A 20,302-nucleotide genomic window follows, 5' to 3' on the forward strand; every position below is an offset into this window, starting at 1 on the left:
CAAATTGTAGGTATATGAAATTATCGAATCACAAAAAACAATGAACACTAATATGAGTGACCAAGATTGAGGTAAACTTAAGTGATCGAGTAACCTTACCCGATAGCCGTTCTCAAAACTTTCAGTAAGTCTTCATAAGAAATTCATAATTCACTGAGCAATTGCTATTCGAAATACTTTTATGGGTCCTCCAAATTAAAAAATCTCTCTTACAATCGTCCAATGAATTTTTTCGGAATATTACAAATCTAGAGAGACATAATCTCCAAATATTATTCACGCGAGATTATGATGAACATGGTTAATTATACGTTAAATATCCTCACCTATAAATTTGGAGTAAAACCTAAAATACCTTTTGAATATTGTGCATTTACCTTTCTTCCTTGTAAATATGAAACTCATCTCCTAATAAATATACACTTATAGCTCAACTCATATGCCAACTTTATTTGATTTATGCATTTTGCATTTCGGGCATGAGACTAACTTAAATATACAAAAGACTCACCCCTGTGCCTCTAACCAGTTTATTTATATACAAGTATCTCTAATACTACATTTGTTACACTCTCGTGTTGTAAATAAATTTATTGTTACTTCTTGCTAAGAACAAAGGTAATGTTAATTATTATTTTTAGAGCAATTGTTACTAATAATTTTTTTTTTTATAACTTAAAAAATTTGTAATTATATTTTATATTTATAAAAAAATGTCTTAAAATAAGATATTTATGCATTATTTTATTTTTGTTATTTTATATTAAATTTAACTCGATTAAATAAATATTGGAGATAGTTTTAACATCATTTTAATTTAATTAATGTTATTTCATTACATGGAAGATCATTTTGTCATATTAAGAAAATTCAGATATCAAATTGATAAAAATAAAATATATGAAATGTCAAAGCAAAAGGCCCAAATTACAATAATATATAATTCATTTACTCAATACAATTAGTAATTGAAGGTTTCGTGATTTGTCAAAAAAAAAAAAAATGAAGTATTGAAAAAAATTAAGTATTGGTTTAATTATGTTATCAAATTTGACAATTCTAATTATTTTAGTTTGATTTAGTTTTTTGTATTGAAAAAAATTGACTTCAAATTTTGATTTTTTTGGTTTTTTGGGGTCTATTTCAAATTTTTCTTTTTTTTTTTCACTTTGTTCGGTTGGATTTTTTGATTTGCTTGATTTTTTTTATTTTTTAAATTTTGTTGACCATTTGAATTTTTTTTTATTTTTTCAATTTATTTAATTTGTTGGTTTGCTAGTCCACGAAAAATAGAGATGGTCAATACTCTTTCTTAAATATATATATTTCAAAATTACAAATTATACATAGATTTGTTATAATATATATATATATATATTTTAGTTTATAAATAAAATTTATAATTATATGTGTAGCCGTGGATAAAAGCATTGTCTGTAATTAGCCATTACCTCTGGGGTGGTTAGTGTATTTTACCAATAAACCCACCTGTGTATATCTATATATATGTCAGAGGTCTTGCGTTGACGTTGGAAAGATGGCTGGAGAAGGCGCTCGCGGGGAGCGAAGCCCGGCGTGCGAGAGCCTGCCTCGCCTTCTCTCCTCTTTCGTGGACGCTTTCGTCGACTTCTCCGTCGGCGGCCTCTTCTTGCCCCCAAACCCTAGCCCCTCATCTCCATTAGACCCCATTCCTACCACCTACCCCTCGCCGGACCGCCTTGTCGCCGTCGGCGATCTGCACGGCGACCTCCAGAAATCCAAAGAGGCGCTGAGGCTGGCCGGCCTCATTGATTCCTCCGACAGATGGATCGGCGGCTCCGCCACCCTGATCCAGATCGGCGACGTCCTCGACCGTGGCGGCGACGAGATCAAGATTCTCTACTTCCTGGAGAAGCTCAAGCGCCAGGCTGCGAAGTCCGGCGGCACGGTAGTTACGATGAACGGGAACCACGAGATCATGAACATTGATGGTGATTTTAGGTACGTGACTCAATCTGGTTTAGAGGAGTTCCGAGTTTGGGCTGATTGGTATCGCGTCGGTAATGCTATGAAGAGTCTCTGTGATGGTTTGCCAAAACCGAAGGATCCGTTTCGTGGCTTGCCTTCGGTTTTTCCTAACGTTAATCAAGATATCAGTGATAGTATTAGGGCAAGAATTGCCGCGCTGAGACCTGAAGGTCCGATCTCGAGTCGATTTCTATCGAAAAATTTGACTGTTGCTGTCGTCGGAGAGTCCGTGTTTGTTCATGGAGGGCTTTTGCCGAAGCATGTTTTTTATGGATTAGATCGAATTAATGAAGACGTGAGGGAGTGGATTTGTGGATTGAAAGAGAGGGTTTCGTCGGAGTTAGTTAGGGGTAGGAACTCAGTTGTTTGGTTGCGGAAGTTCTCTCACGAATTGGCTAAAATGTGCGACTGTTCGACTCTTGAACATGTCCTCGCGACCATTCCTGGTGCGAAGAGGATGATCATGGGTCATACCATTCAAGAGAGTGGCATCAATGGCGTGTGTGACAACAGAGCAATAAGGATTGACGTGGGGATGTCCAAGGGTTGTATTAATGGATTGCCTCAAGTTCTAGAAATCATAAATGGGAATTCGGAGTTGCGGGTTTTATCGTCACACCCTTTGCATCAGAAAACACATGAATCTTCTCCTGAATCCAAAGAGAAAGAGGGGCTTGGTTTTCTGGTCCCTGAACATTGGCCAAAACAAGTAGAGGTGAAGGCCTAATTGTTATCCAGGGAGGAATTTAACTCAACTTGGTAGTTTTACTTTAATCTCTTGAGAAAAACTAGCATATTAGTATATAAGTTTTAGATTATCATTGTGGGTTAACTTTCATGTGGAAGCATTATTCTTTGTAGTCAGTCATTGAGTCAACATATGATTAATAGAATGACTGTTCAGTCACTTGTAAGTTGGACTCACTCTTAACTCCTATTTGAGGCTTCTCTTGATTCATTTCAAATTAGTATGAACTGGGTGCAAGAACAACCAGATAGTTAAAAACATGATAAATGCTTTTATATTATTTGAAATGAATTTGACCTCCCTATTTGCTATAAACAAGTGAGATTCATACAACTTGGTTTTCTGGCATGATGCCTCATCCTTTGCATGAATGCCAGAACCTGGAAACTTTCTATGTTTGAACTCTAATTATAAGTGAAACCTTTGATCTGATTGAAAGTGAAATCATAATTTGCTCTTTCTTTTTCCCTGTCTTATCTTTATCATGTTAGGGTTGAAATCACAAGGCCTCAAATAGGAAACTTCAGATTCTGTCAATTGAATGAATAAATTTGCCATCACGTTCTGTGCTAAATGCCAAGGTTATAGGTTTGCAGCTATGACAGGCATGCAGGGTCTCATTTACGTTAAGCTAATGGTGGATGCGTATCTTAACTAGTTGTAATTTCAAGGAAGTTTAGCAAGACTTGTTTTGTGTCAGGAAATAAGCATTTGAGCGTCACAGTCTGTACATCGCCCTGCATTTTTGGAACATGAAAGGACCCAAACTCAGAATTTCATGTGTGCAGATCCATCAACATTGGGTTTGTATTAGTGAATTATGCTATGCGGGCATAGTATAAGAATGTTAAAAGCAACTCAATTAGTTTAGATGGACTCTAAACTATGCTATGCCCATTAGATTATATACTTTCCATAATTTTCTATTGAGTTCCCCCTTTTCTAGCATACAGATTCAATGTTCATAAAAAACTCAGAACTCTCTTTCTTATTATAGAGTTTTGTGCAATGATTATGGGTCCATGTTAGGGGTAACCTTCATGTTTATAGTTCCATATTGTCATGTACCTAGGGTTTGGATTGGAAATCGAAAGAATCCAAGGAATTAGGACCAATAACAGAAGGATTGGAGGGAGAATTGGATAGAAATGGGGAAGATAATAAATAGAAATGAGGGAGAGTTGCAGACAGAGCAGAGAAAGACAAAGATTAGAGAGATAGCAGAGGGAAACGGGAGAGAATTTGAGAGAGAATTGATGAGAGGGAAAGTAGAATTCAATTATCATTCAAAACATACAATTCTCTAACTACTGTAGCCTATTTATAGGTTTTACCAAGGTACTAACAACTACAAAATAAGAGTACAACTAAAAGAGAAATACATGTAATTCATATTACTAATCTATTCTTGGGGTCGTGACAACTTCCCCCTCCTTGAAAGAGTTATTGTCCCTAAGAACATACAGTGATTGGCCACTGTTCTCATCCAATCTCAACTTTCTCTCTCTGTTTTATTCTTCTTTCTTCTTCTAGGCCTCTTCCTTTGCGCTCTTAGGTTCGCACAAGCAATTTCAGGCATAAGTTGATCCAAAACTTCACTAAAAGTAACCTTATTGAGTTTGAGCCAAATATAACTACATACTGCAATAGCTATCCAATCAAGATTGGACTCCCATTTAAGAACATGATCAGCCACTCCCTGACTGTCGTAGTTGGCAACTGAAACTTGCAAGTGATGATCAGTATAAAGTTCACACATCTAACTAGTTACCATAAGAAAAGCTAGTGATGGAACACAATCTTTATTTACATATGTTCCCCTCTTCTCATCATCTTCGGTGTTGACTGTTTTGAGCCCAAAGGATTGCCTAATGAAATCCTCAGCTGCAGTAGAAAAATGTTGAACAGACAGATTGTCTTCCTCTAGTTTTAGGACCTCATCATCATTGTAAGTAGTTTTCTTAGAGCCAATATAAGACGGCTCTGATCTGGATTGCCCAATCAGAACTTCTTTGACTACATGTGGAGCAACAAAGACTCGATCCAACCTAGAATTGCTGTCAGAGGCATCACCAATAACAGCTCCAACATGCTTCATAACTGGGACATCTAATGAATCAATGTTGTGTTCTAAATCTGATTGGTCCTTAGTTTTCGGTAAGTTCGAAAACTGGTCCGATATAGCATCCGCTTCCTTTAAATCGGATGTAGTTGATAGGATTCCATTAAGAGGTTCTGCCTCAACTTCTGAGGATCTAGTAGCTCTGTTGACCATTCCGGTTCCTAGTAGAATCGGGTTCGATCTCTCAATTGGAGGAAAATTAGGAGAAATTCGTACCGAATTTTGCCTTGCCAACATCATCATAAAATGTTGTATCTGATTGTTCTGTTTGCTCATCTCTTCGCGCATTTGATCCACTGCGCTATCCAATTTCTTCTCTATCACCGATTCTATGGACTCCTCAATGGTCCCCATGTGGATCTGCATTTCCGTCGCTATTGTTGTCACTTGTTGCAACTACGTCTCCATCTTTTTCATCCTGGTGTCGATGGCCATTTGAGTTCAGATCGTTGTAGTTGTCTATGAAATTGCGTCCAAATTCATGATTGGCTGCCCGAGTCCTCTTCAAATTTGAAATCGCTGGGGTTGAGGAATCGGCCTAGATCGCCTGAACTCGCCTGATGCAATCGTTTCCTGTACTTGCCTTGGTTAGTTGCTATGACTTTGATTAGCAATCCTGAATTTGCCTTTGTCACAATCGAAAATTGGCTGGCTTGGCTTTAACGAATCTGCTAATAAAATTCGCCTAGCTTGTTGAAAATTACGTCCAAGAATCGTTGGCAGTTCCAAACGTAGTTCTAGTGATCTTAGCAACACGTTGGGACAAGCAGAGTTCGACGTTTGGGTGTAGAATCGATTGAGCGATGATTTTAGGAGATTCCAGCAAATTCAAGAGTTCCGACAATTTCAATTAGCCTCGGTGTTGATAGGTGAGCACGATCAGCGATTCCAACCTGATCCTGGAGGGTGATAATGGCGAATTAGTGAAACGGATACAAAGGCGGCTTAAAGAGATTAGCGTCTTCAAGACTTTGAGCAAGAATTACTTGCTTACTCGTATCTGCTGGAGTCACTGAGATCTGTAACTCAACTGCTTCCGCTACGAATCACCCAAACTTGCTTCCAATGATCGATTGGCTCTGTTCGAATTTGGCTTGATTACTTCATAATCGGATCGAACACTATTGAATTTTTGAACTCACAGTCGAGGAACGATTGCTTTGATACCAATTGTCATGTACCTAGGGTTTAGCCTAGGGTTTGGATTGGAAATTGGAAGAATCCGAGGGAATTAGGACTAATAACAGGAGGATTGGAGGGAGAATTTGACAAAAACGGGGAAGATAATAAACAGAAATGAGGGAGAGTTGTAGACAAAGCAAAGAAATTGAGAGATTAGAGAGATAGCATAGAGAAACAAGAGAGAATTGATGAGAGGGAAAATTGAATTCAATTATCATTCAAAACATACCATTCTCTAACTAACTTAGTCTATTTATAAGCTTTACCAAGGAAGGTACTGTCACGACCTGACGCAGTGTGTAGCGCGTATATAAATAAAACTCACAAAGAAACCCTTGAAACAATAAGTTTCAAGTACCCTTGAGAGAACAAACTTCAACAACCAAAGCTAGACTCTTATCTAGGCGCAAGAATCGAATTTGCTTGCTGGAAAAAATCAAACTGGTTTGCTGGAATTTATTGAATAAAAAAATTATTACAACCCTTAGTTTCTAGGTGTATTTATAGAGTTTGACTAATCCATTTAATACTTGTAAACAAAATTCAACTAGAATCCTAATAGAAATAAAATCCTAATAAAACATGAAGTAGAATCCTAAAACTTATAAAATTTCGCTACTATTCCAACACTAGTGTGTGGGCCAATTCTTGGTTGCCCGGTTTGGGTCGAGTCAACTTTGGGTTGGGTCTTGATCGGTGACAACATCATTTACCTCACATTTGAGAAGAATTCGTCCTCAAATTATGATGCGGGTATGACAACACAACATTCGACAAATCCAAAAAAAGATCATCAACATTAAAGGTTTTGGAAATACCTATATGATTAGGCAAATCCACAACATAAATATTGTCATTGACCTTTTTTGTGATCTTATAAGGACAATACTTCTTTGGCTTGAGCTTGTTATGCTTTCCGGCTGGAATCTTTTCCTTCTTCAAGAATACCATGACTTCAACTCCAACCTCAAATACCTTGTTCTTTCTATGCTTGTCAGTTGTTGCCTTCTACTTCTCATTCGCTTTGTGCAACTTATGCTTGACATATTCTTGAATTGCTTGAACTTGCTCGGCTAAGTCGCTAGCTACAACACACATCCTCCAACTCCCATATTTCTTTGGTGTCAATAATGTTGGCACTACACATGGACTCATACTAGCTTGAATGTGTCATTTTCTCAACAATTCCTCTACCTGCTCCCGCAAAATCTCATTGTCCCTAGGACTCATCTTGTAGTGTGGTAGGTTAGGCAAACTAGCACTAGGAATCAAATCAATGTGGTGTTGAATATCCTTCATAGGAGATAGTTCATTAGGTAACTCCTCAGGAACCACATTATGAAATTTCTCCAACAATCCCTGCACCTCCACTAGAATTTGATTCACTTTCACTGGCTCACTCACACTCTCTCCCTTTACAACTAACAGATGAACCTCTCGGGTATTCTTACACTCCCTCACAAACTCAAAGTGTTTATGTGTAATGGTAAGAAAATTTCTCCCCTCAACTTTATAAGCTTTGGTTTGGTTCTTTTCTACTATAGGTAACAAAGTATAACACACACCCTCTTTCTTAAGATGTGTTCCTCCTACCTGAGTGCTTAGCATCCACATCAAATTGCCAAAGTCTCCATATGACAAGCATCCATATCAACAATATCACAATAAATTTTGTCAAAATACTTACCAATAGAGAAAGGCACCCTGTAGCATTCATCCACACGTATGCCATCAACTTCTTTGATTCATCCAATCGTGTAAGGGTTTGGATGTTTCTTAAGAGTTAGCTGCAACTTCTTCACCACATCTCTTCCTATGATGTTCTCCTGACCTATGTAACACCTCGCCTCAGGCATGTTATTATGTTGGTTTTTTTTTTTTTTCCCTCACACACATTTACAATAGCATCTCTGTGACATTCTAAAATCCTCAACAAACGTACACAAAATTAACATTCCCAATGTAGAACTAAGGAATGGTAAATTCATTCATAAGTGGAAGCAGAATTAGAACCTTAAGAAATCTTGTATTTGTAACATACAATAAACTCCATACAAACCGAGTCATAACATTACAATAACCATTAATGAAATTAAACATAAACTAACTGGATATCCGGTCCTAGCCTTGGCATAGGACCCACCACTCAACCTTCTCCATGCTCAAGCTTCAGCCACCCCCTTGCCTTGCCTTTCTGACCGCTCATTTCGCCTGGAACGTGGAATATTCCAAGATCAACTATCCAACATTAGAAGATGAATTTTCTAAGAGAAGGTTAAAACAGCTTTCATGAATGAATGAATGATGCATGGACAAGAATAAACAAATGTCCTAGTGTAACTTTCTTGGCAAACTAGCCTGACACGGAACCCTAAGCAATCATCCTAGCAAGCACATGTGGCACGGGATACTCCTATATGTCAACACCTTTGGGGAATTACGGCTAAACTATCAGGGCGACACCCCATCCCATTCACAAGTATCTATATGCCAACAATTCCATGCCATGTGTAATATCATAACTATTGATGCAACATGCCATGTACAGATATGACAAAATATTCATAAATTACATATGATTTAGTAACCTTCGTAAATATCGTGCATAATATAGACAATACATAACGTATAAGTTTTCGGGGAAAATCACTCACATTGAACAAAACTCGGGATATCTCAACGTACCCTGACCATCATATTTGTGACAGGCCTCAATAATCACACAACTACTCAACTTTGAGCCTCAACGTACCCTGACCATCATATTTATTCAAAGAAGTATCAATTTTTATTTTTTCATAATTTCCTCATTTTTCCTCTATTTCCTTCATATTTTTTCCCTTGATAATTCCAAAATAAATACCTCATCAAATATTTTCTCAAATTTTTCAACACCATAATTCATAAAATAATTTCTCAAAAATATTAAAATAAAATTCAAAAAATACCTATGTCTCACGGGCCCTCACTCGCTCTGCGCGTGTACTGCAAGTGAAGATTGGCATGTGCACCTCATGCGTTGGTCGTCTTCTCCGGCTTCGGCCACCGACATTTGTTGGTTTTTGCTTCTACTTTGCCTTGCACCTCAAGTCGATCACAATGGTACCATCTTAGGCTTGAAACCACTACTGGAAGTGGCTCAACCAGTCGTTTGAAAGCTCGGCCGAGGCTTTTGCCTAGTTTTCCGGTGATCACCCGAAACCCTATCAAATCTACACGAATGCTCACCAAAAGCTCCAAAGAAACTCTACAAAATACAAGGAACAAAAACCCCTTATCCTTAACCCTCGATTTTCTTTATAAAGACTTGAATTTGTGCTCGAACTTATGAACAAACCCTTGGCCATCGACCCCTATTTATACTCGATTTCGAGCCTTAAAACGCCATTTGCTGTCTAATCCGAGGTCTTTAATGCCTCAACTTGCCTCAGATCAACCCAAAACCTTTATCATTAGCCCCAAAAATCGATTCATAGAGCTTCGATTTTCTAGCCATCTCACGGCCTAAATTTTGATCAAATCAGCCGTCGATGTGGCTGATTCCTCACCATGGGCAGGTCCTGATGACTCTACCCCTAATCTTGAACCCTCTGAGCCTTAATTGGAAACCCCCCAATGGTCGAAATCGATGATAGCAGAGGTGGCCGATTCCTCACCACTGCCAATTTTTTTTTTTTTTTCAAAATTGCACTTTCACCCCTTCAACTTCAAAATTACTTTTGGACCTTTCCAAGCAACCCTTTGAGTTTCTGAAAATTTCACAACGAACCCCTAAATTTTCTCTTTCACGTTTTATCCCCTAAGTTTCGTTTTACTGCTTTCGGCCAAGTTTCATAAATAACACTTAGGCCCGAAAGTATGCTTTGATTGCGAATCCCTCTTGTTTCATACTGAAACCACCTCAGGATTGTTCTTTATGCCTAACTTGATTTTTCTCAGGGTTCCGTTGACTTTTCGGAAGTCCCTTGTGACCATTCGATTTTTCAGCTTGAACTATAATTGTACTAAAAATAGTCTCTATTTCGATTTTTTTTAATGCCATAAATCTTGTCTTGAGATGCTCATCAATCGCATATCCTTTTTCGTAGGTATCTAAGCTCCAGGGCATTCCCTGTAGCTGATTTGGTCACCCATAACTTTGGAAAATTACTCTATAACCCCCCAAACTTATGAAAATTCCATTTACGCCCTAAGATAAGTTACACTTGAGTCCTTTAGAAATTCTTGAGTATTACAACTTCCATTATCAATAATTAGCTTAAAGGTCATTCCGTTCACCGTACATCTTGTGCAAAAAAGCTTATGCTGTTGAGTAATATCTTCGTTCTTTTTGAGACAGCATTAACTTTTTCACTACACATGTATACTCTTCATGCCCATATTCTCCTTCATCGTCCCTTTCAATATTAATAGTCTTTCTTCTTGGACAATCATTGTACCTATGCCCAACCTCATTGCACTTGAAACACTATTAAAGGTTGTCTCGAGTATATGGTATAAAAAGAAGATGAGGCAGTAGCAGTGAATGATGGCAGTTTGCTAGAGTTCATTTTGAAGATTTTAGATAGAAGTTGTAACCCAAGCTGTAATTAGTTATAGTTTGAGGGTTAAACTGTAAATATCTAATAATATTCATTGGGATATCCACCCACTATTATAAATAGAGGGCAAGGGGTAGCAAATGGAGAGAGAGTTCTCATTTTTCTATTTGTAACGAGTGCTGATTGTTTCTGAGAGAGGCTAGGGTTGTTAGCTTTGTAATCTTGGGGGAAAACAATTGGGGCGCTCGGGAATAGAAGGGAGAGAAGGGCCGCTACTGTACTGATCGATTTCTAGAAATAAAGACTGCTCTCGGGAGGATCTTAGAGGCTGGATGTAGTGCCATTCACATGGCATGAACCAGGATAATCTTAATGTTCTTGTGGATGTGTGGTTTGTGTTTCTTGTTTGGTTTAATTCTGTTTTCTATTTTATTTTCTGTTGATTCTATTAAATCTGTTCCTTAGATCAAATTCGTGAATGTGTGAGACAGAGTGTGGTAGAATTTCTGTCCAAGAAATTAGTTCCAGCAACCCTAGATATAACAAACACTTTAAAAGAATAGGTTTTACATAAAGATTAGTGGATTTTGGAATATTAGAAGTCGTGCATCGAGTGTTTCCTCCCGTTGTAGCCTTATTAGGGTTAACTACATTAGGTGGGTTGGAAGGTTGCACTTCTTGAACCGACTTGCCTTTATCAAAAGCTGTTTGTTTATTGTCATTCCCACTACACCGACGATATTTGTCATTGCAGGTTTTCTCATTCAACATTAACTCAACTTTTAAAGTCAAGTTCCTTGCTTCTGCCACACACATAACCATCTAAACTCCAATTTTATCACGAATAATAGATTTCAACCCAATCAAATAACGAGTTACTTGTTGATTGTCACTTTCTGACAATTGGTTTCTCTCCGCCAATCTCAGAAACTCAAAGATATACTCATTTACACTCCTTATTCCCTGTTCACATCTTTGATATGCTTCAAACATGTATTGTTCATAGTTAGGGGATAAAAACCCACCTCTTAATAGCTGCTTTATTCGTCTCCATGTCTGAACTGGATGTCGGCTTTCCCTCAATCTAGTCTCTCTCAATCGTTCCCACAAACAGATGCGCCTCTCTTCAATCGATAGGCCACTAGCTTGACTTGTTTTTTTTTTGGGATTTCCATGTATTCGAAAAAATGGTCAACCTCAGTGATCCAATCCAGGAATCCCTCAATATCAAGATCTCCACTAAAGGTAGGAATATCAACTTTTAGTTTATACTCATCGTTTCCCCAATGGTTGTGCTGCTGCGCATTCCTCCTAATCTCTCTATCACCATGGTTAGATATTACATGATCAAGATCATCTTCATCATCGCTATCTTCCATCATTGGTCTTCTAGGATTAACAGGGACAAGATTAATGGCTGATCTTCTTGGGTTAACTCCTCTGTCATGAATCATTCAATTATTCTAGTTCTTGTTATCATCACCTCGTAATAAAATACCAAATTGGTTGCTAATATGCTCCAATTGTTGTTGCATATTATGAGTTATTTCCCGTTATTCTTCAATTGCTCTCCTAACTGTAGGCAATCCTTGATCACTATCGCGAGGTTGGTTGATACTGCTTTCAAGATTAGCCATCTAATTGGTTGATTAACTGCTCTGACACCACCTGACGTAGCGTGTAGGGTGTGTGCAAAGAAAACATACAAAGAAACCATTGAAACAATAAGTTTCAAGTACCTTTGAGAGAATCGAAACGACCAAAGCTGGACTCTCAATTAGGCGCAAGAATCGAAATTGCTTGCTGGAAGAAACCAAACTGGTTTGCTAGAATTTATTGAATAAAAAAATTGATTACAATCTCTTACTTCTAGGTATATTTATAGAATTTAGTTATTCCATTTAACACTTGTAAACAAAATCTAACTAGAATCCTAATAGAAATAAAATCCTAATCAAACATCAAGTATAATTCTAAAATTTATGAAGTTTTGCTACTGTTTCGGCGCTACTATTTGGGCCGATTCTGGGCTGCCCGATTTGGGTTGGGTCGACTTTGAGCTAAGTCTTGATCGGTGACGGTCTTGTTACTGTTTCCACTTTCATTAGGAATATTCTACTGATCCAATGCATAGACATAATAATTCTACCGTCTTGTTACTTGGGAATATGCTATGCTTTGGATTATGTCTTTAGGCTACTGTTGCAATATTAAGGAAAAAAATTGGACATGGTGATATGCTACTGCCACCATTTAGGCCCTGTTGAATTTTTTTGAAATTGAAAAATGCCATCATTTATCATCTACTGCCTTATGGTTTAATCAATTTATTCAGTCCTTACTATTTGGGTAATGCTTACTTTTTCACGAGGCTAAAAAAAGTCCCATCATTTCATGCCCCTTTCTTCACTATTTCATTCTTCTAGTGTTCTGTTTTTGGGTGGTTCTTTATGACAGTGGCATAACTAGCATTTCCTATCCATTGCATTTTGCCCTTTAGCCACTATGACTTGTTTATGAGAAGCCAACACGATCTTATACTTCCATTGCTCTGCTTTACCCACTGTTTATGCTACCATTGCTGTGCTTATTTTTTCTTCATTGCCAAATGGCATAATTTTCATTTTCTATGCACTACAATTAGTGTTCAGGCCAGTATCAATTTTTTTGGTAAAAGAAAAGTGACCATGGTTATCGAGTCAGTGATCGGCTCCTTTAGGACAATAGAGGGCGAACTCAAGGAGAATTTCGGACTCATTGATCTTCCCTATACATGGATCAGCTTGTGTGTATCACTTGCCAATTGGGATGACTTCCCAACAGACTGTCCAAACAACTTGATTCAGTTCTAACTTCCAATTACTGGGCTATTAGGGAAAAAACCTATAACTGCCCCGTAGAACATGGAGTAGTCTTATAGCTGACCTTCTTAGGATCGACCTAGTTGCGTGCAACCCAGCCCCACTCAGTCAAGAAGCTTCATAGCTCGCGCAACCACTCTTCTTTGATCCAAACAAGATGGGAGTTCTTGCTTATGTGTATCAAAGGTGATCATCAGATGGCATTGCCTACATTTATGCTACAATGGAGTCTCTGGAATGATTTTATCATTAGGTTGCCTCATTTATCGGTTTGATCCTTTTTTTGGGTGTTCTTGACGTCTGTATATAGATCAATCAACATTTGCTAGAACTTGTTTTCCCTTTTGATTGAATCTTGTTTTCCACTGCCAGATTTGCCCCTCTTTCTCACTATGTGATGTTACCCACATTATTGGTTCTTTTTTGGATGAATGTATGGCATTGCTAGGATTTGCTATGTATTGCAATGTATCTAGGCTTGGCACTGCTTGTTTGTTGGCAAGTCCTTATTCATTATTATTATTATTATATTATTTTTTGGTTGCTCTTGGCTTTGTGCCTGATTATATATGCTCCAAGCAGGGCAGGATTGTCCCCCAAAAGATCCTACACCATAGTTCTTCCAGGCTTATCAATCCTCATGCTAAATTGCTCTATTTATTTCTTCTTCCCAACTAAGAATAAGAGCTTTAGCCCTCACTCACATGGCGTAGGTAAAGCACAAGGAGAATAACAGGGACATCATAGATTTAAATTTTAGCGACGTTTTGAAAGGCAACATTTAATGTTGGAAGGTAAATTATTCTCGTGGAGGTAAGGTTATGGTGTATTATGTTGTCCTTTCGGAGGTCTCATTCGCATGACGTGAATGTGAGATTCATGAGGAGAAAAGTTGCTTCTCCAAAGTTCACTCTGAGTGTGTATAGGTCGTGATCGTATTAAATTAATCCGAAGGGTGAATAAGGAGAGAAGTTGATTTCTTCTAAAATTAGTTGGGTGAAATCAAAACTCGAGTTATAAAAATAAGTAAATAAATAAATTAAAGCTTTAGTTTTGTTGGTGAGGTTGGACACAATAATTTTAATTTTTAATTATTTTTATCTTATAGTCATATTTTTAATGAAGTTATTATATCTCATTTACATTGAGAATTTTTTATTATACTTTTTTTGATATTTTTATTTCTCTTTTACCATAAATTTCTTTATTATATTTTATTTTTTCACCTAAAATGGCCTTTGATTTCCATTTCCATTTACATCACATCATATCTTTTTTTAATATGGGGTAATTTAATCTAGATGGTTAAATGTCTTAACCTAGTATAAATAATTAATAATTTGAAGTTAAGAGTGAAAATTTCATAGTGCGATAATAATTATTTGTTTAAATTAAATAAATTAAATTTATATAAAAAATCTAATAGAATTAACCAAATAGATTTTCAAACTAAACAAATTAAAAAATTAAAAAAATTGAGTCAATAAATTTTTTTTTATTAAAATAACAAAATACAATAATAATAATATTTTTAATATTTTAATTAATTTAATTATTTTAAATTTTGTTAATACAAAATCTGTACTAAATCAAAATAACTAAAATTGTTCGACTAAAAAATTAAATCAAATTGAATTATAATTTAAATTGAATAGATAATTTTAAATAATTTAATTTAAACAAAATATTGTTTATCCTTACTTCTATATTGATGTTGTTCATTCTTACTTGGGGCTACACATCTTTCAATCTAGGACTAATTAAAATTTTTAATATAAATAATTTATTAAAATATTTTTATATATTTTAAAATTAAAAAAAAAGGCCAAAATGATTTGACCTTGGAGTCAACCTACTTTTTCGTTGGACTTTAGAAAATTATGGGTATAATTCATTTGACATTTTTATTCTAATTGTATACATATAATGTCCAATTAATTGTATATATATATATAATATAGATGTAAATAAGATGAATTTAAAATTCTGATACATTTTTTAGATAGAAATGTTATTTAAATTTAATATTTTTATTAATATGATATATAATATAAAGATATGATAACATAATAAATGTTAGTTAAATTTGAGAGTAGAAATAGTATTCCAACGATTTTGACCAACAGCTTCGCATGTTCCAGTCATGTCCCTTGAATCCTCCGACACACAGTCGCCGTCAACGAGCAGAGACTGGTCCTACCCGTCGCCGGCGAGCAGCAGAGACTGGTTCTTCCCGTCGCCGTTGGGCATCCACCACTCCAGAACTCTCCCCAATCGACGCTCCTTCGCAGCAAAACCCAGGGCTCCAAGAAGGACGCCCTCCTCCGCCTCCTCCTACTCCTACTCACCGTCGCCGTCGTCGTTTCAGCCCCCTCCCCGCTACCCCAGATATGCTGGAACACGGCGGCGTTTCGAATTCGATCCCCGCACGGCGGACGATCGCCACGGCGCTTCGCGAGCAGCTTCCGTTGACAAATGCGACGTCGTGTCGGCGGAGAAGCGCGAAGCTGTTTCGCTCCCTCGGAAGGCGCATGCCGCCTTTGGGGGCCGTCAGCTGAAGGTTCGCTGGCAGATGGCTTTTTCAGTGGCAGTGAGTTTCCTCTCTCTCGCGATAATTCTACGATGAAGCTATTTGGAGCTTACTATTTTTAACTGCAATTCTGTGTTTGATTGCAGATTTTGGTAACAACGTTCTCATGTCTACTGCACAAGAATTTTTCTTTACACAAACAGGTTATTGATCTGCAGGTAAAATACGAGTTCTAGGAGACTAATAAAAGATATGGCCATTGATAGAAATGATCATTGAGATTAAGGCTTGATACATTGTTGTTCTTGTAATCACCGATCACATGAAGCAACAGATATTTTTACTTTCTGGGAACATAAGCTCTAAGTCTGATTTTTGTAATAAAATCAAAGTGCGAGCTAGTAACACTTTGACTGATGCTAAAATTTTAAAGTTGGTCCTGAATGGGTATCATAACTTTAGTTTGATGAGTAACCCGGCCTGTGAATGCAAGGCACGTATCACCTCTTGTATGCCCCTGCAAGAGGGACGAATGTGACCCTACAAGAATCATCAGGGGAATGGGATTACAAAATGGAAATGAGGACCATTATAATTGTCACTTGTTTTGTATTTATTTGAAATTTTTAATTGAACTTCTTGTAAAACTTTACTGGATGTATGGAATTTTCTCTTGCAGGATCACATTTCCAAAATCAATGTGAGACTACGGGCTTGCAATTTGGTGGATTCTGTGAACATTATAGATTTTACACAACCTGAGGCTGATCATCTTCCTAACAAAAGCTTGAAAGTTTCCTCTCTTATTATCTCGCTCACAATTTTATCCATTCCGTTTATTTTCTTTAAGTATGTTGACTATGTCTCAAAATCGAGAAGATTGTCAGACAATATCACAGAAGAATTGTCTTTAAACAAGCAGTTGGCATATAGGGTAGATGTGTTTTTGTCAGTTAACCCATATGCTAAGCCTTTGGCATTGTTAGTTGCAACCCTATTATTAATTTGTCTCGGTGGGCTAGCTCTCTTTGGTGTGACAGATGATAACTTTGTTGACTGCCTTTGGTTGTCTTGGACATATGTAGCGGACTCGGGCGGTCATACTAGTTCTGAAGGCTTAGGTCCAAGGCTAGTTTCAGTTTCCATTAGCTTTGGTGGGATGCTTGTATTTGCAATGATGCTTGGACTCGTTTCTGATGCAATTTCTGAGAAGTTTGACTCACTGAGGAAAGGAAGAAGTGAGGTAGTTGAGCAAAACCACACTCTAATTCTTGGGTGGAGTGATAAATTGGTAAGATTCTGATTCATAGCCTCTTCAAATGTGTCACTTACATCAGAAGTTCCACTTGAATGATTGCACATTTCATAATTTTGAGATGAAAAGACGGTCGTAAAAAATACAGTATATCTATTGGTCACTCTTATGCACTCAGGGTTCTCTACTAAATCAACTTGCCATTGCCAATGAGAGTTTGGGTGGGGGGATTATTGTGGTGATGGCTGAGCGAGATAAAGAAGAGATGGAACTTGACATTGCTAAAATGGAGTTTGATTTCAGAGGAACATCGGTTATATGCAGAGGTGGAAGTCCTCTGATTTTAGCTGACCTAAAAAAGGTGTGCCAAATTGTGTTCTGTCAACTGTATTCTTCATATATTCACTTCTTTATTACCTTTCTCAACTCTCTTCTTATCTTAGCTATGTTGGAGGCACTTCTTCACTTTAACAATGTCTTGATTAATTCTATGAGTAACATCTTCCATAATCTCTCCCTCTTTTTAAACAATTGATCTAAGATATTGAAATTGATTCTCAGGAACCTAATGTTTGTATAAGGGTTTTTTGGTATTTTTGGCATTGTAGTTACAGCAGTTGTACTGTAACAAGCTGTTCAAAGTTGTACTCTGTATTGGCAGCCTTATTGGAACCAAACTAAACCGCCTGGATTAGTGTAAAAACCTAATCCAGCTGAATGAAAGATCATCGAAGCATTTTTCCAGAAATTCTCTGTTTCTCTCTCAATTCCTCTCTCTTGATCTTGCTTTCTCTCTCGCCTACTTCTGTTTTCCTCTCTTTCTCCAAATCTTTCTCACATTTCTCTCTCTAAGTTCTGCCCTAAGGGTGTATTTGATAGCATGAAAAATACATGGAAAATGTCACATCAGAGGAATTGAATTCCATGGTACAATCATTAAAGCATGTTTTTGCCTTTTTTCCATGGAAAATTCCATCTAGGGGGGAGATGGTTTTTGTTTTCCATGCAAGTTGGAAAATGCTTTCCTTTCCAACTAAATACTATCAAATACACCCTAATTCTCTCAATTAGCAGAGAATTGACCTTGTTAGATGTCACGGAGGTAGCCTACCAAGGGTCATTCTTTAAATTTTTGCTAATTAAGCTCTTTAATTGTATGTTCATTTTGGCTGTAGCCTTAGGCGCTAGGTGGTCCAGTAAGTGGTTAGAATCAAAGTTGTTATGCGGTTAAGGGAGAGGGCCCACCTGTTAGGGGAATATATCCTCCAACGGCTCTATAAAGATACCTTCCGTGCGATGTAAAGGGTACGCAAACAATTAAGAAGATTCTATTCTCTAGCTGGTCCCTCTCTTTCTCTGCTACTCTCGTCTATCTCACTCTTCTCTCTCTTTTCCTCTCTCAAATTCCTTCTTGTTCTTTCTCTCTCTGACGACTCCATATCAAGTGGAGTTCTGAATTTCTCTAACAATTCCCCCGGAATTGTGATAAGGCTCCAGTAGTCACACAGGGTTGTGAGATCAGATCTGAGGTCCTGACATTGATCTGTTTTTAGGATAGCTTGATCTCCAAGTTCATGAGGAGAATTCTAGAAAAAAAAAAAAATTAATTAGGAGAAGAAGAAGGGTATATAAGGGGGGCACAATGGTAGTTATCAGCATTCTTTAAGGCCAATTTTGTCTGCATAACTAAATTCATTAAGTTGGTTATGTATTTTTGAAATGGTTTTTGGAGAAAATAATAAAAAGCATCCGAATGATGTTTTTCAACAGTCAATTCAAATTTAAAAAAATTGAGAAGCAGGGTTGTCATTTTTTCTATTTGGAAAATTTTTCTCATTTGAACATGATTTTCTATTTTCCATTCTATATTGAATTTTTTTCCAGAAAACAAGGGTCAGTTTCCACAGATGAATAGGCCTCCAGTATCAAGAACTTGGTTAATGTTGTGTATTTTGTACTTCTGAGGAGTTCTCACAATAAGCAACAATAACAACATATCAAACCCTTTTCCCATTATGTGGGGTTATCACAATATGTATCTGTTTTTACCTCCCATTTTTTCCGTTTAATGGTTAACTATAGTAACCTTATTTTGAATTGTTTCACATTTTGTACCTTTTATTTGATATGCTAACTCCGTTAAATCAAGCAGGTATCTGTGTCCAAGGCCCGTGCAATCATTGTCCTTGCTGAAGATGGAAATGCTGATCAGGTTCTCTTAATAAAGCAAATTACCATGTTTCACACTTTACAATGGTTTTTAATCTTTTCCTCCTTATATGCAGAGTGATGCTCGTGCATTGAGGACAGTTTTAAGCCTAACTGGAGTAAAAGAAGGGTTACGGGGTCACATAGTTGTGGAATTAAGTGATCTTGACAATGAGGTCCTCGTCAAACTTGTTGGTGGAGATCTTGTTGAGACTGTTGTTGCTCATGATGTAATTGGTCGCCTAATGATTCAATGTGCTCGGCAACCAGGCCTTGCGCAGGTCGACCTACATGCCTTAATTGCAATTTCCCAAATGATTCAGTTATGCTTGTATACCATTAGCTCATCTAGTCTGTTCATTCAGATGGTGTTACTTATTAATACTTAGTTAGATGTGAATTAGTCCAACTCTCAGATCCTTCTTGACTATTCAACCAATATTTTTTTTAATGTGAATACTTCTTTAATGTTTTGTTATTTATGGACTGGACGGCAGATATGGGAGGATATCCTTGGGTTTGAGAATTGTGAGTTCTACATTAAAAGATGGCCGCAGTTGGATGGCATGCATTTTGAGGATGTATTAATCAGCTTTCCTGATGCCATTCCTTGTGGAGTCAAGGCTGCATCTTATGGTGGAAAAATAATTTTGAATCCTGATGACTCCTATGTTCTACAAGAAGGTGATGAAGTTCTTGTTATAGCAGAAGATGATGATTCATATTCCCCATCAACATTGCCAATGGTGCTTTCCTTCTCTTTACAACATTTATTTTCCATGTATAATTTTATATTTTTATTGTTAGATAATTGCCTCGTTTGTGATTTAGATCTGCCATCTTCCAGT

The 20,302-nt window shown here is 37.1% G+C and overlaps 2 protein-coding genes across 2 annotated transcripts in view; both read left to right on the plus strand.

The window, feature by feature from the left end:
• Positions 1-1,523: 1,523 nt before the first annotated feature.
• LOC127805736 (shewanella-like protein phosphatase 2) lies at positions 1,524-13,832 on the plus strand. The gene is made up of 2 exons (XM_052342490.1): positions 1,524-10,536; positions 11,159-13,832. Exon 1 carries the CDS (start codon positions 1,538-1,540, stop codon positions 2,732-2,734), a length of 1,197 nt encoding a protein of 398 aa, XP_052198450.1. The 5' UTR covers positions 1,524-1,537; the 3' UTR covers positions 2,735-10,536; positions 11,159-13,832.
• Positions 1,833-20,302, plus strand: part of LOC127805735 (ion channel CASTOR-like) — a 32,172-nt gene continuing 13,702 nt past the window's right edge. Inside the window, exons 1-8 of the mRNA XM_052342488.1 lie at positions 1,833-1,980; positions 15,603-16,051; positions 16,138-16,209; positions 16,671-17,282; positions 17,425-17,607; positions 19,399-19,458; positions 19,532-19,735; positions 19,952-20,200. Of these exons, the coding sequence (XP_052198448.1) occupies positions 1,968-1,980; positions 15,603-16,051; positions 16,138-16,209; positions 16,671-17,282; positions 17,425-17,607; positions 19,399-19,458; positions 19,532-19,735; positions 19,952-20,200 (1,842 nt within the window). The 5' untranslated portion in view covers positions 1,833-1,967. The remainder of the gene's footprint in view (positions 1,981-15,602; positions 16,052-16,137; positions 16,210-16,670; positions 17,283-17,424; positions 17,608-19,398; positions 19,459-19,531; positions 19,736-19,951; positions 20,201-20,302) is intronic.

The sequence above is a fragment of the Diospyros lotus genome, chromosome 7 (assembly GCF_014633365.1).
Source record: "Diospyros lotus cultivar Yz01 chromosome 7, ASM1463336v1, whole genome shotgun sequence".
Lineage (NCBI taxonomy): Eukaryota > Viridiplantae > Streptophyta > Magnoliopsida > Ericales > Ebenaceae > Diospyros > Diospyros lotus.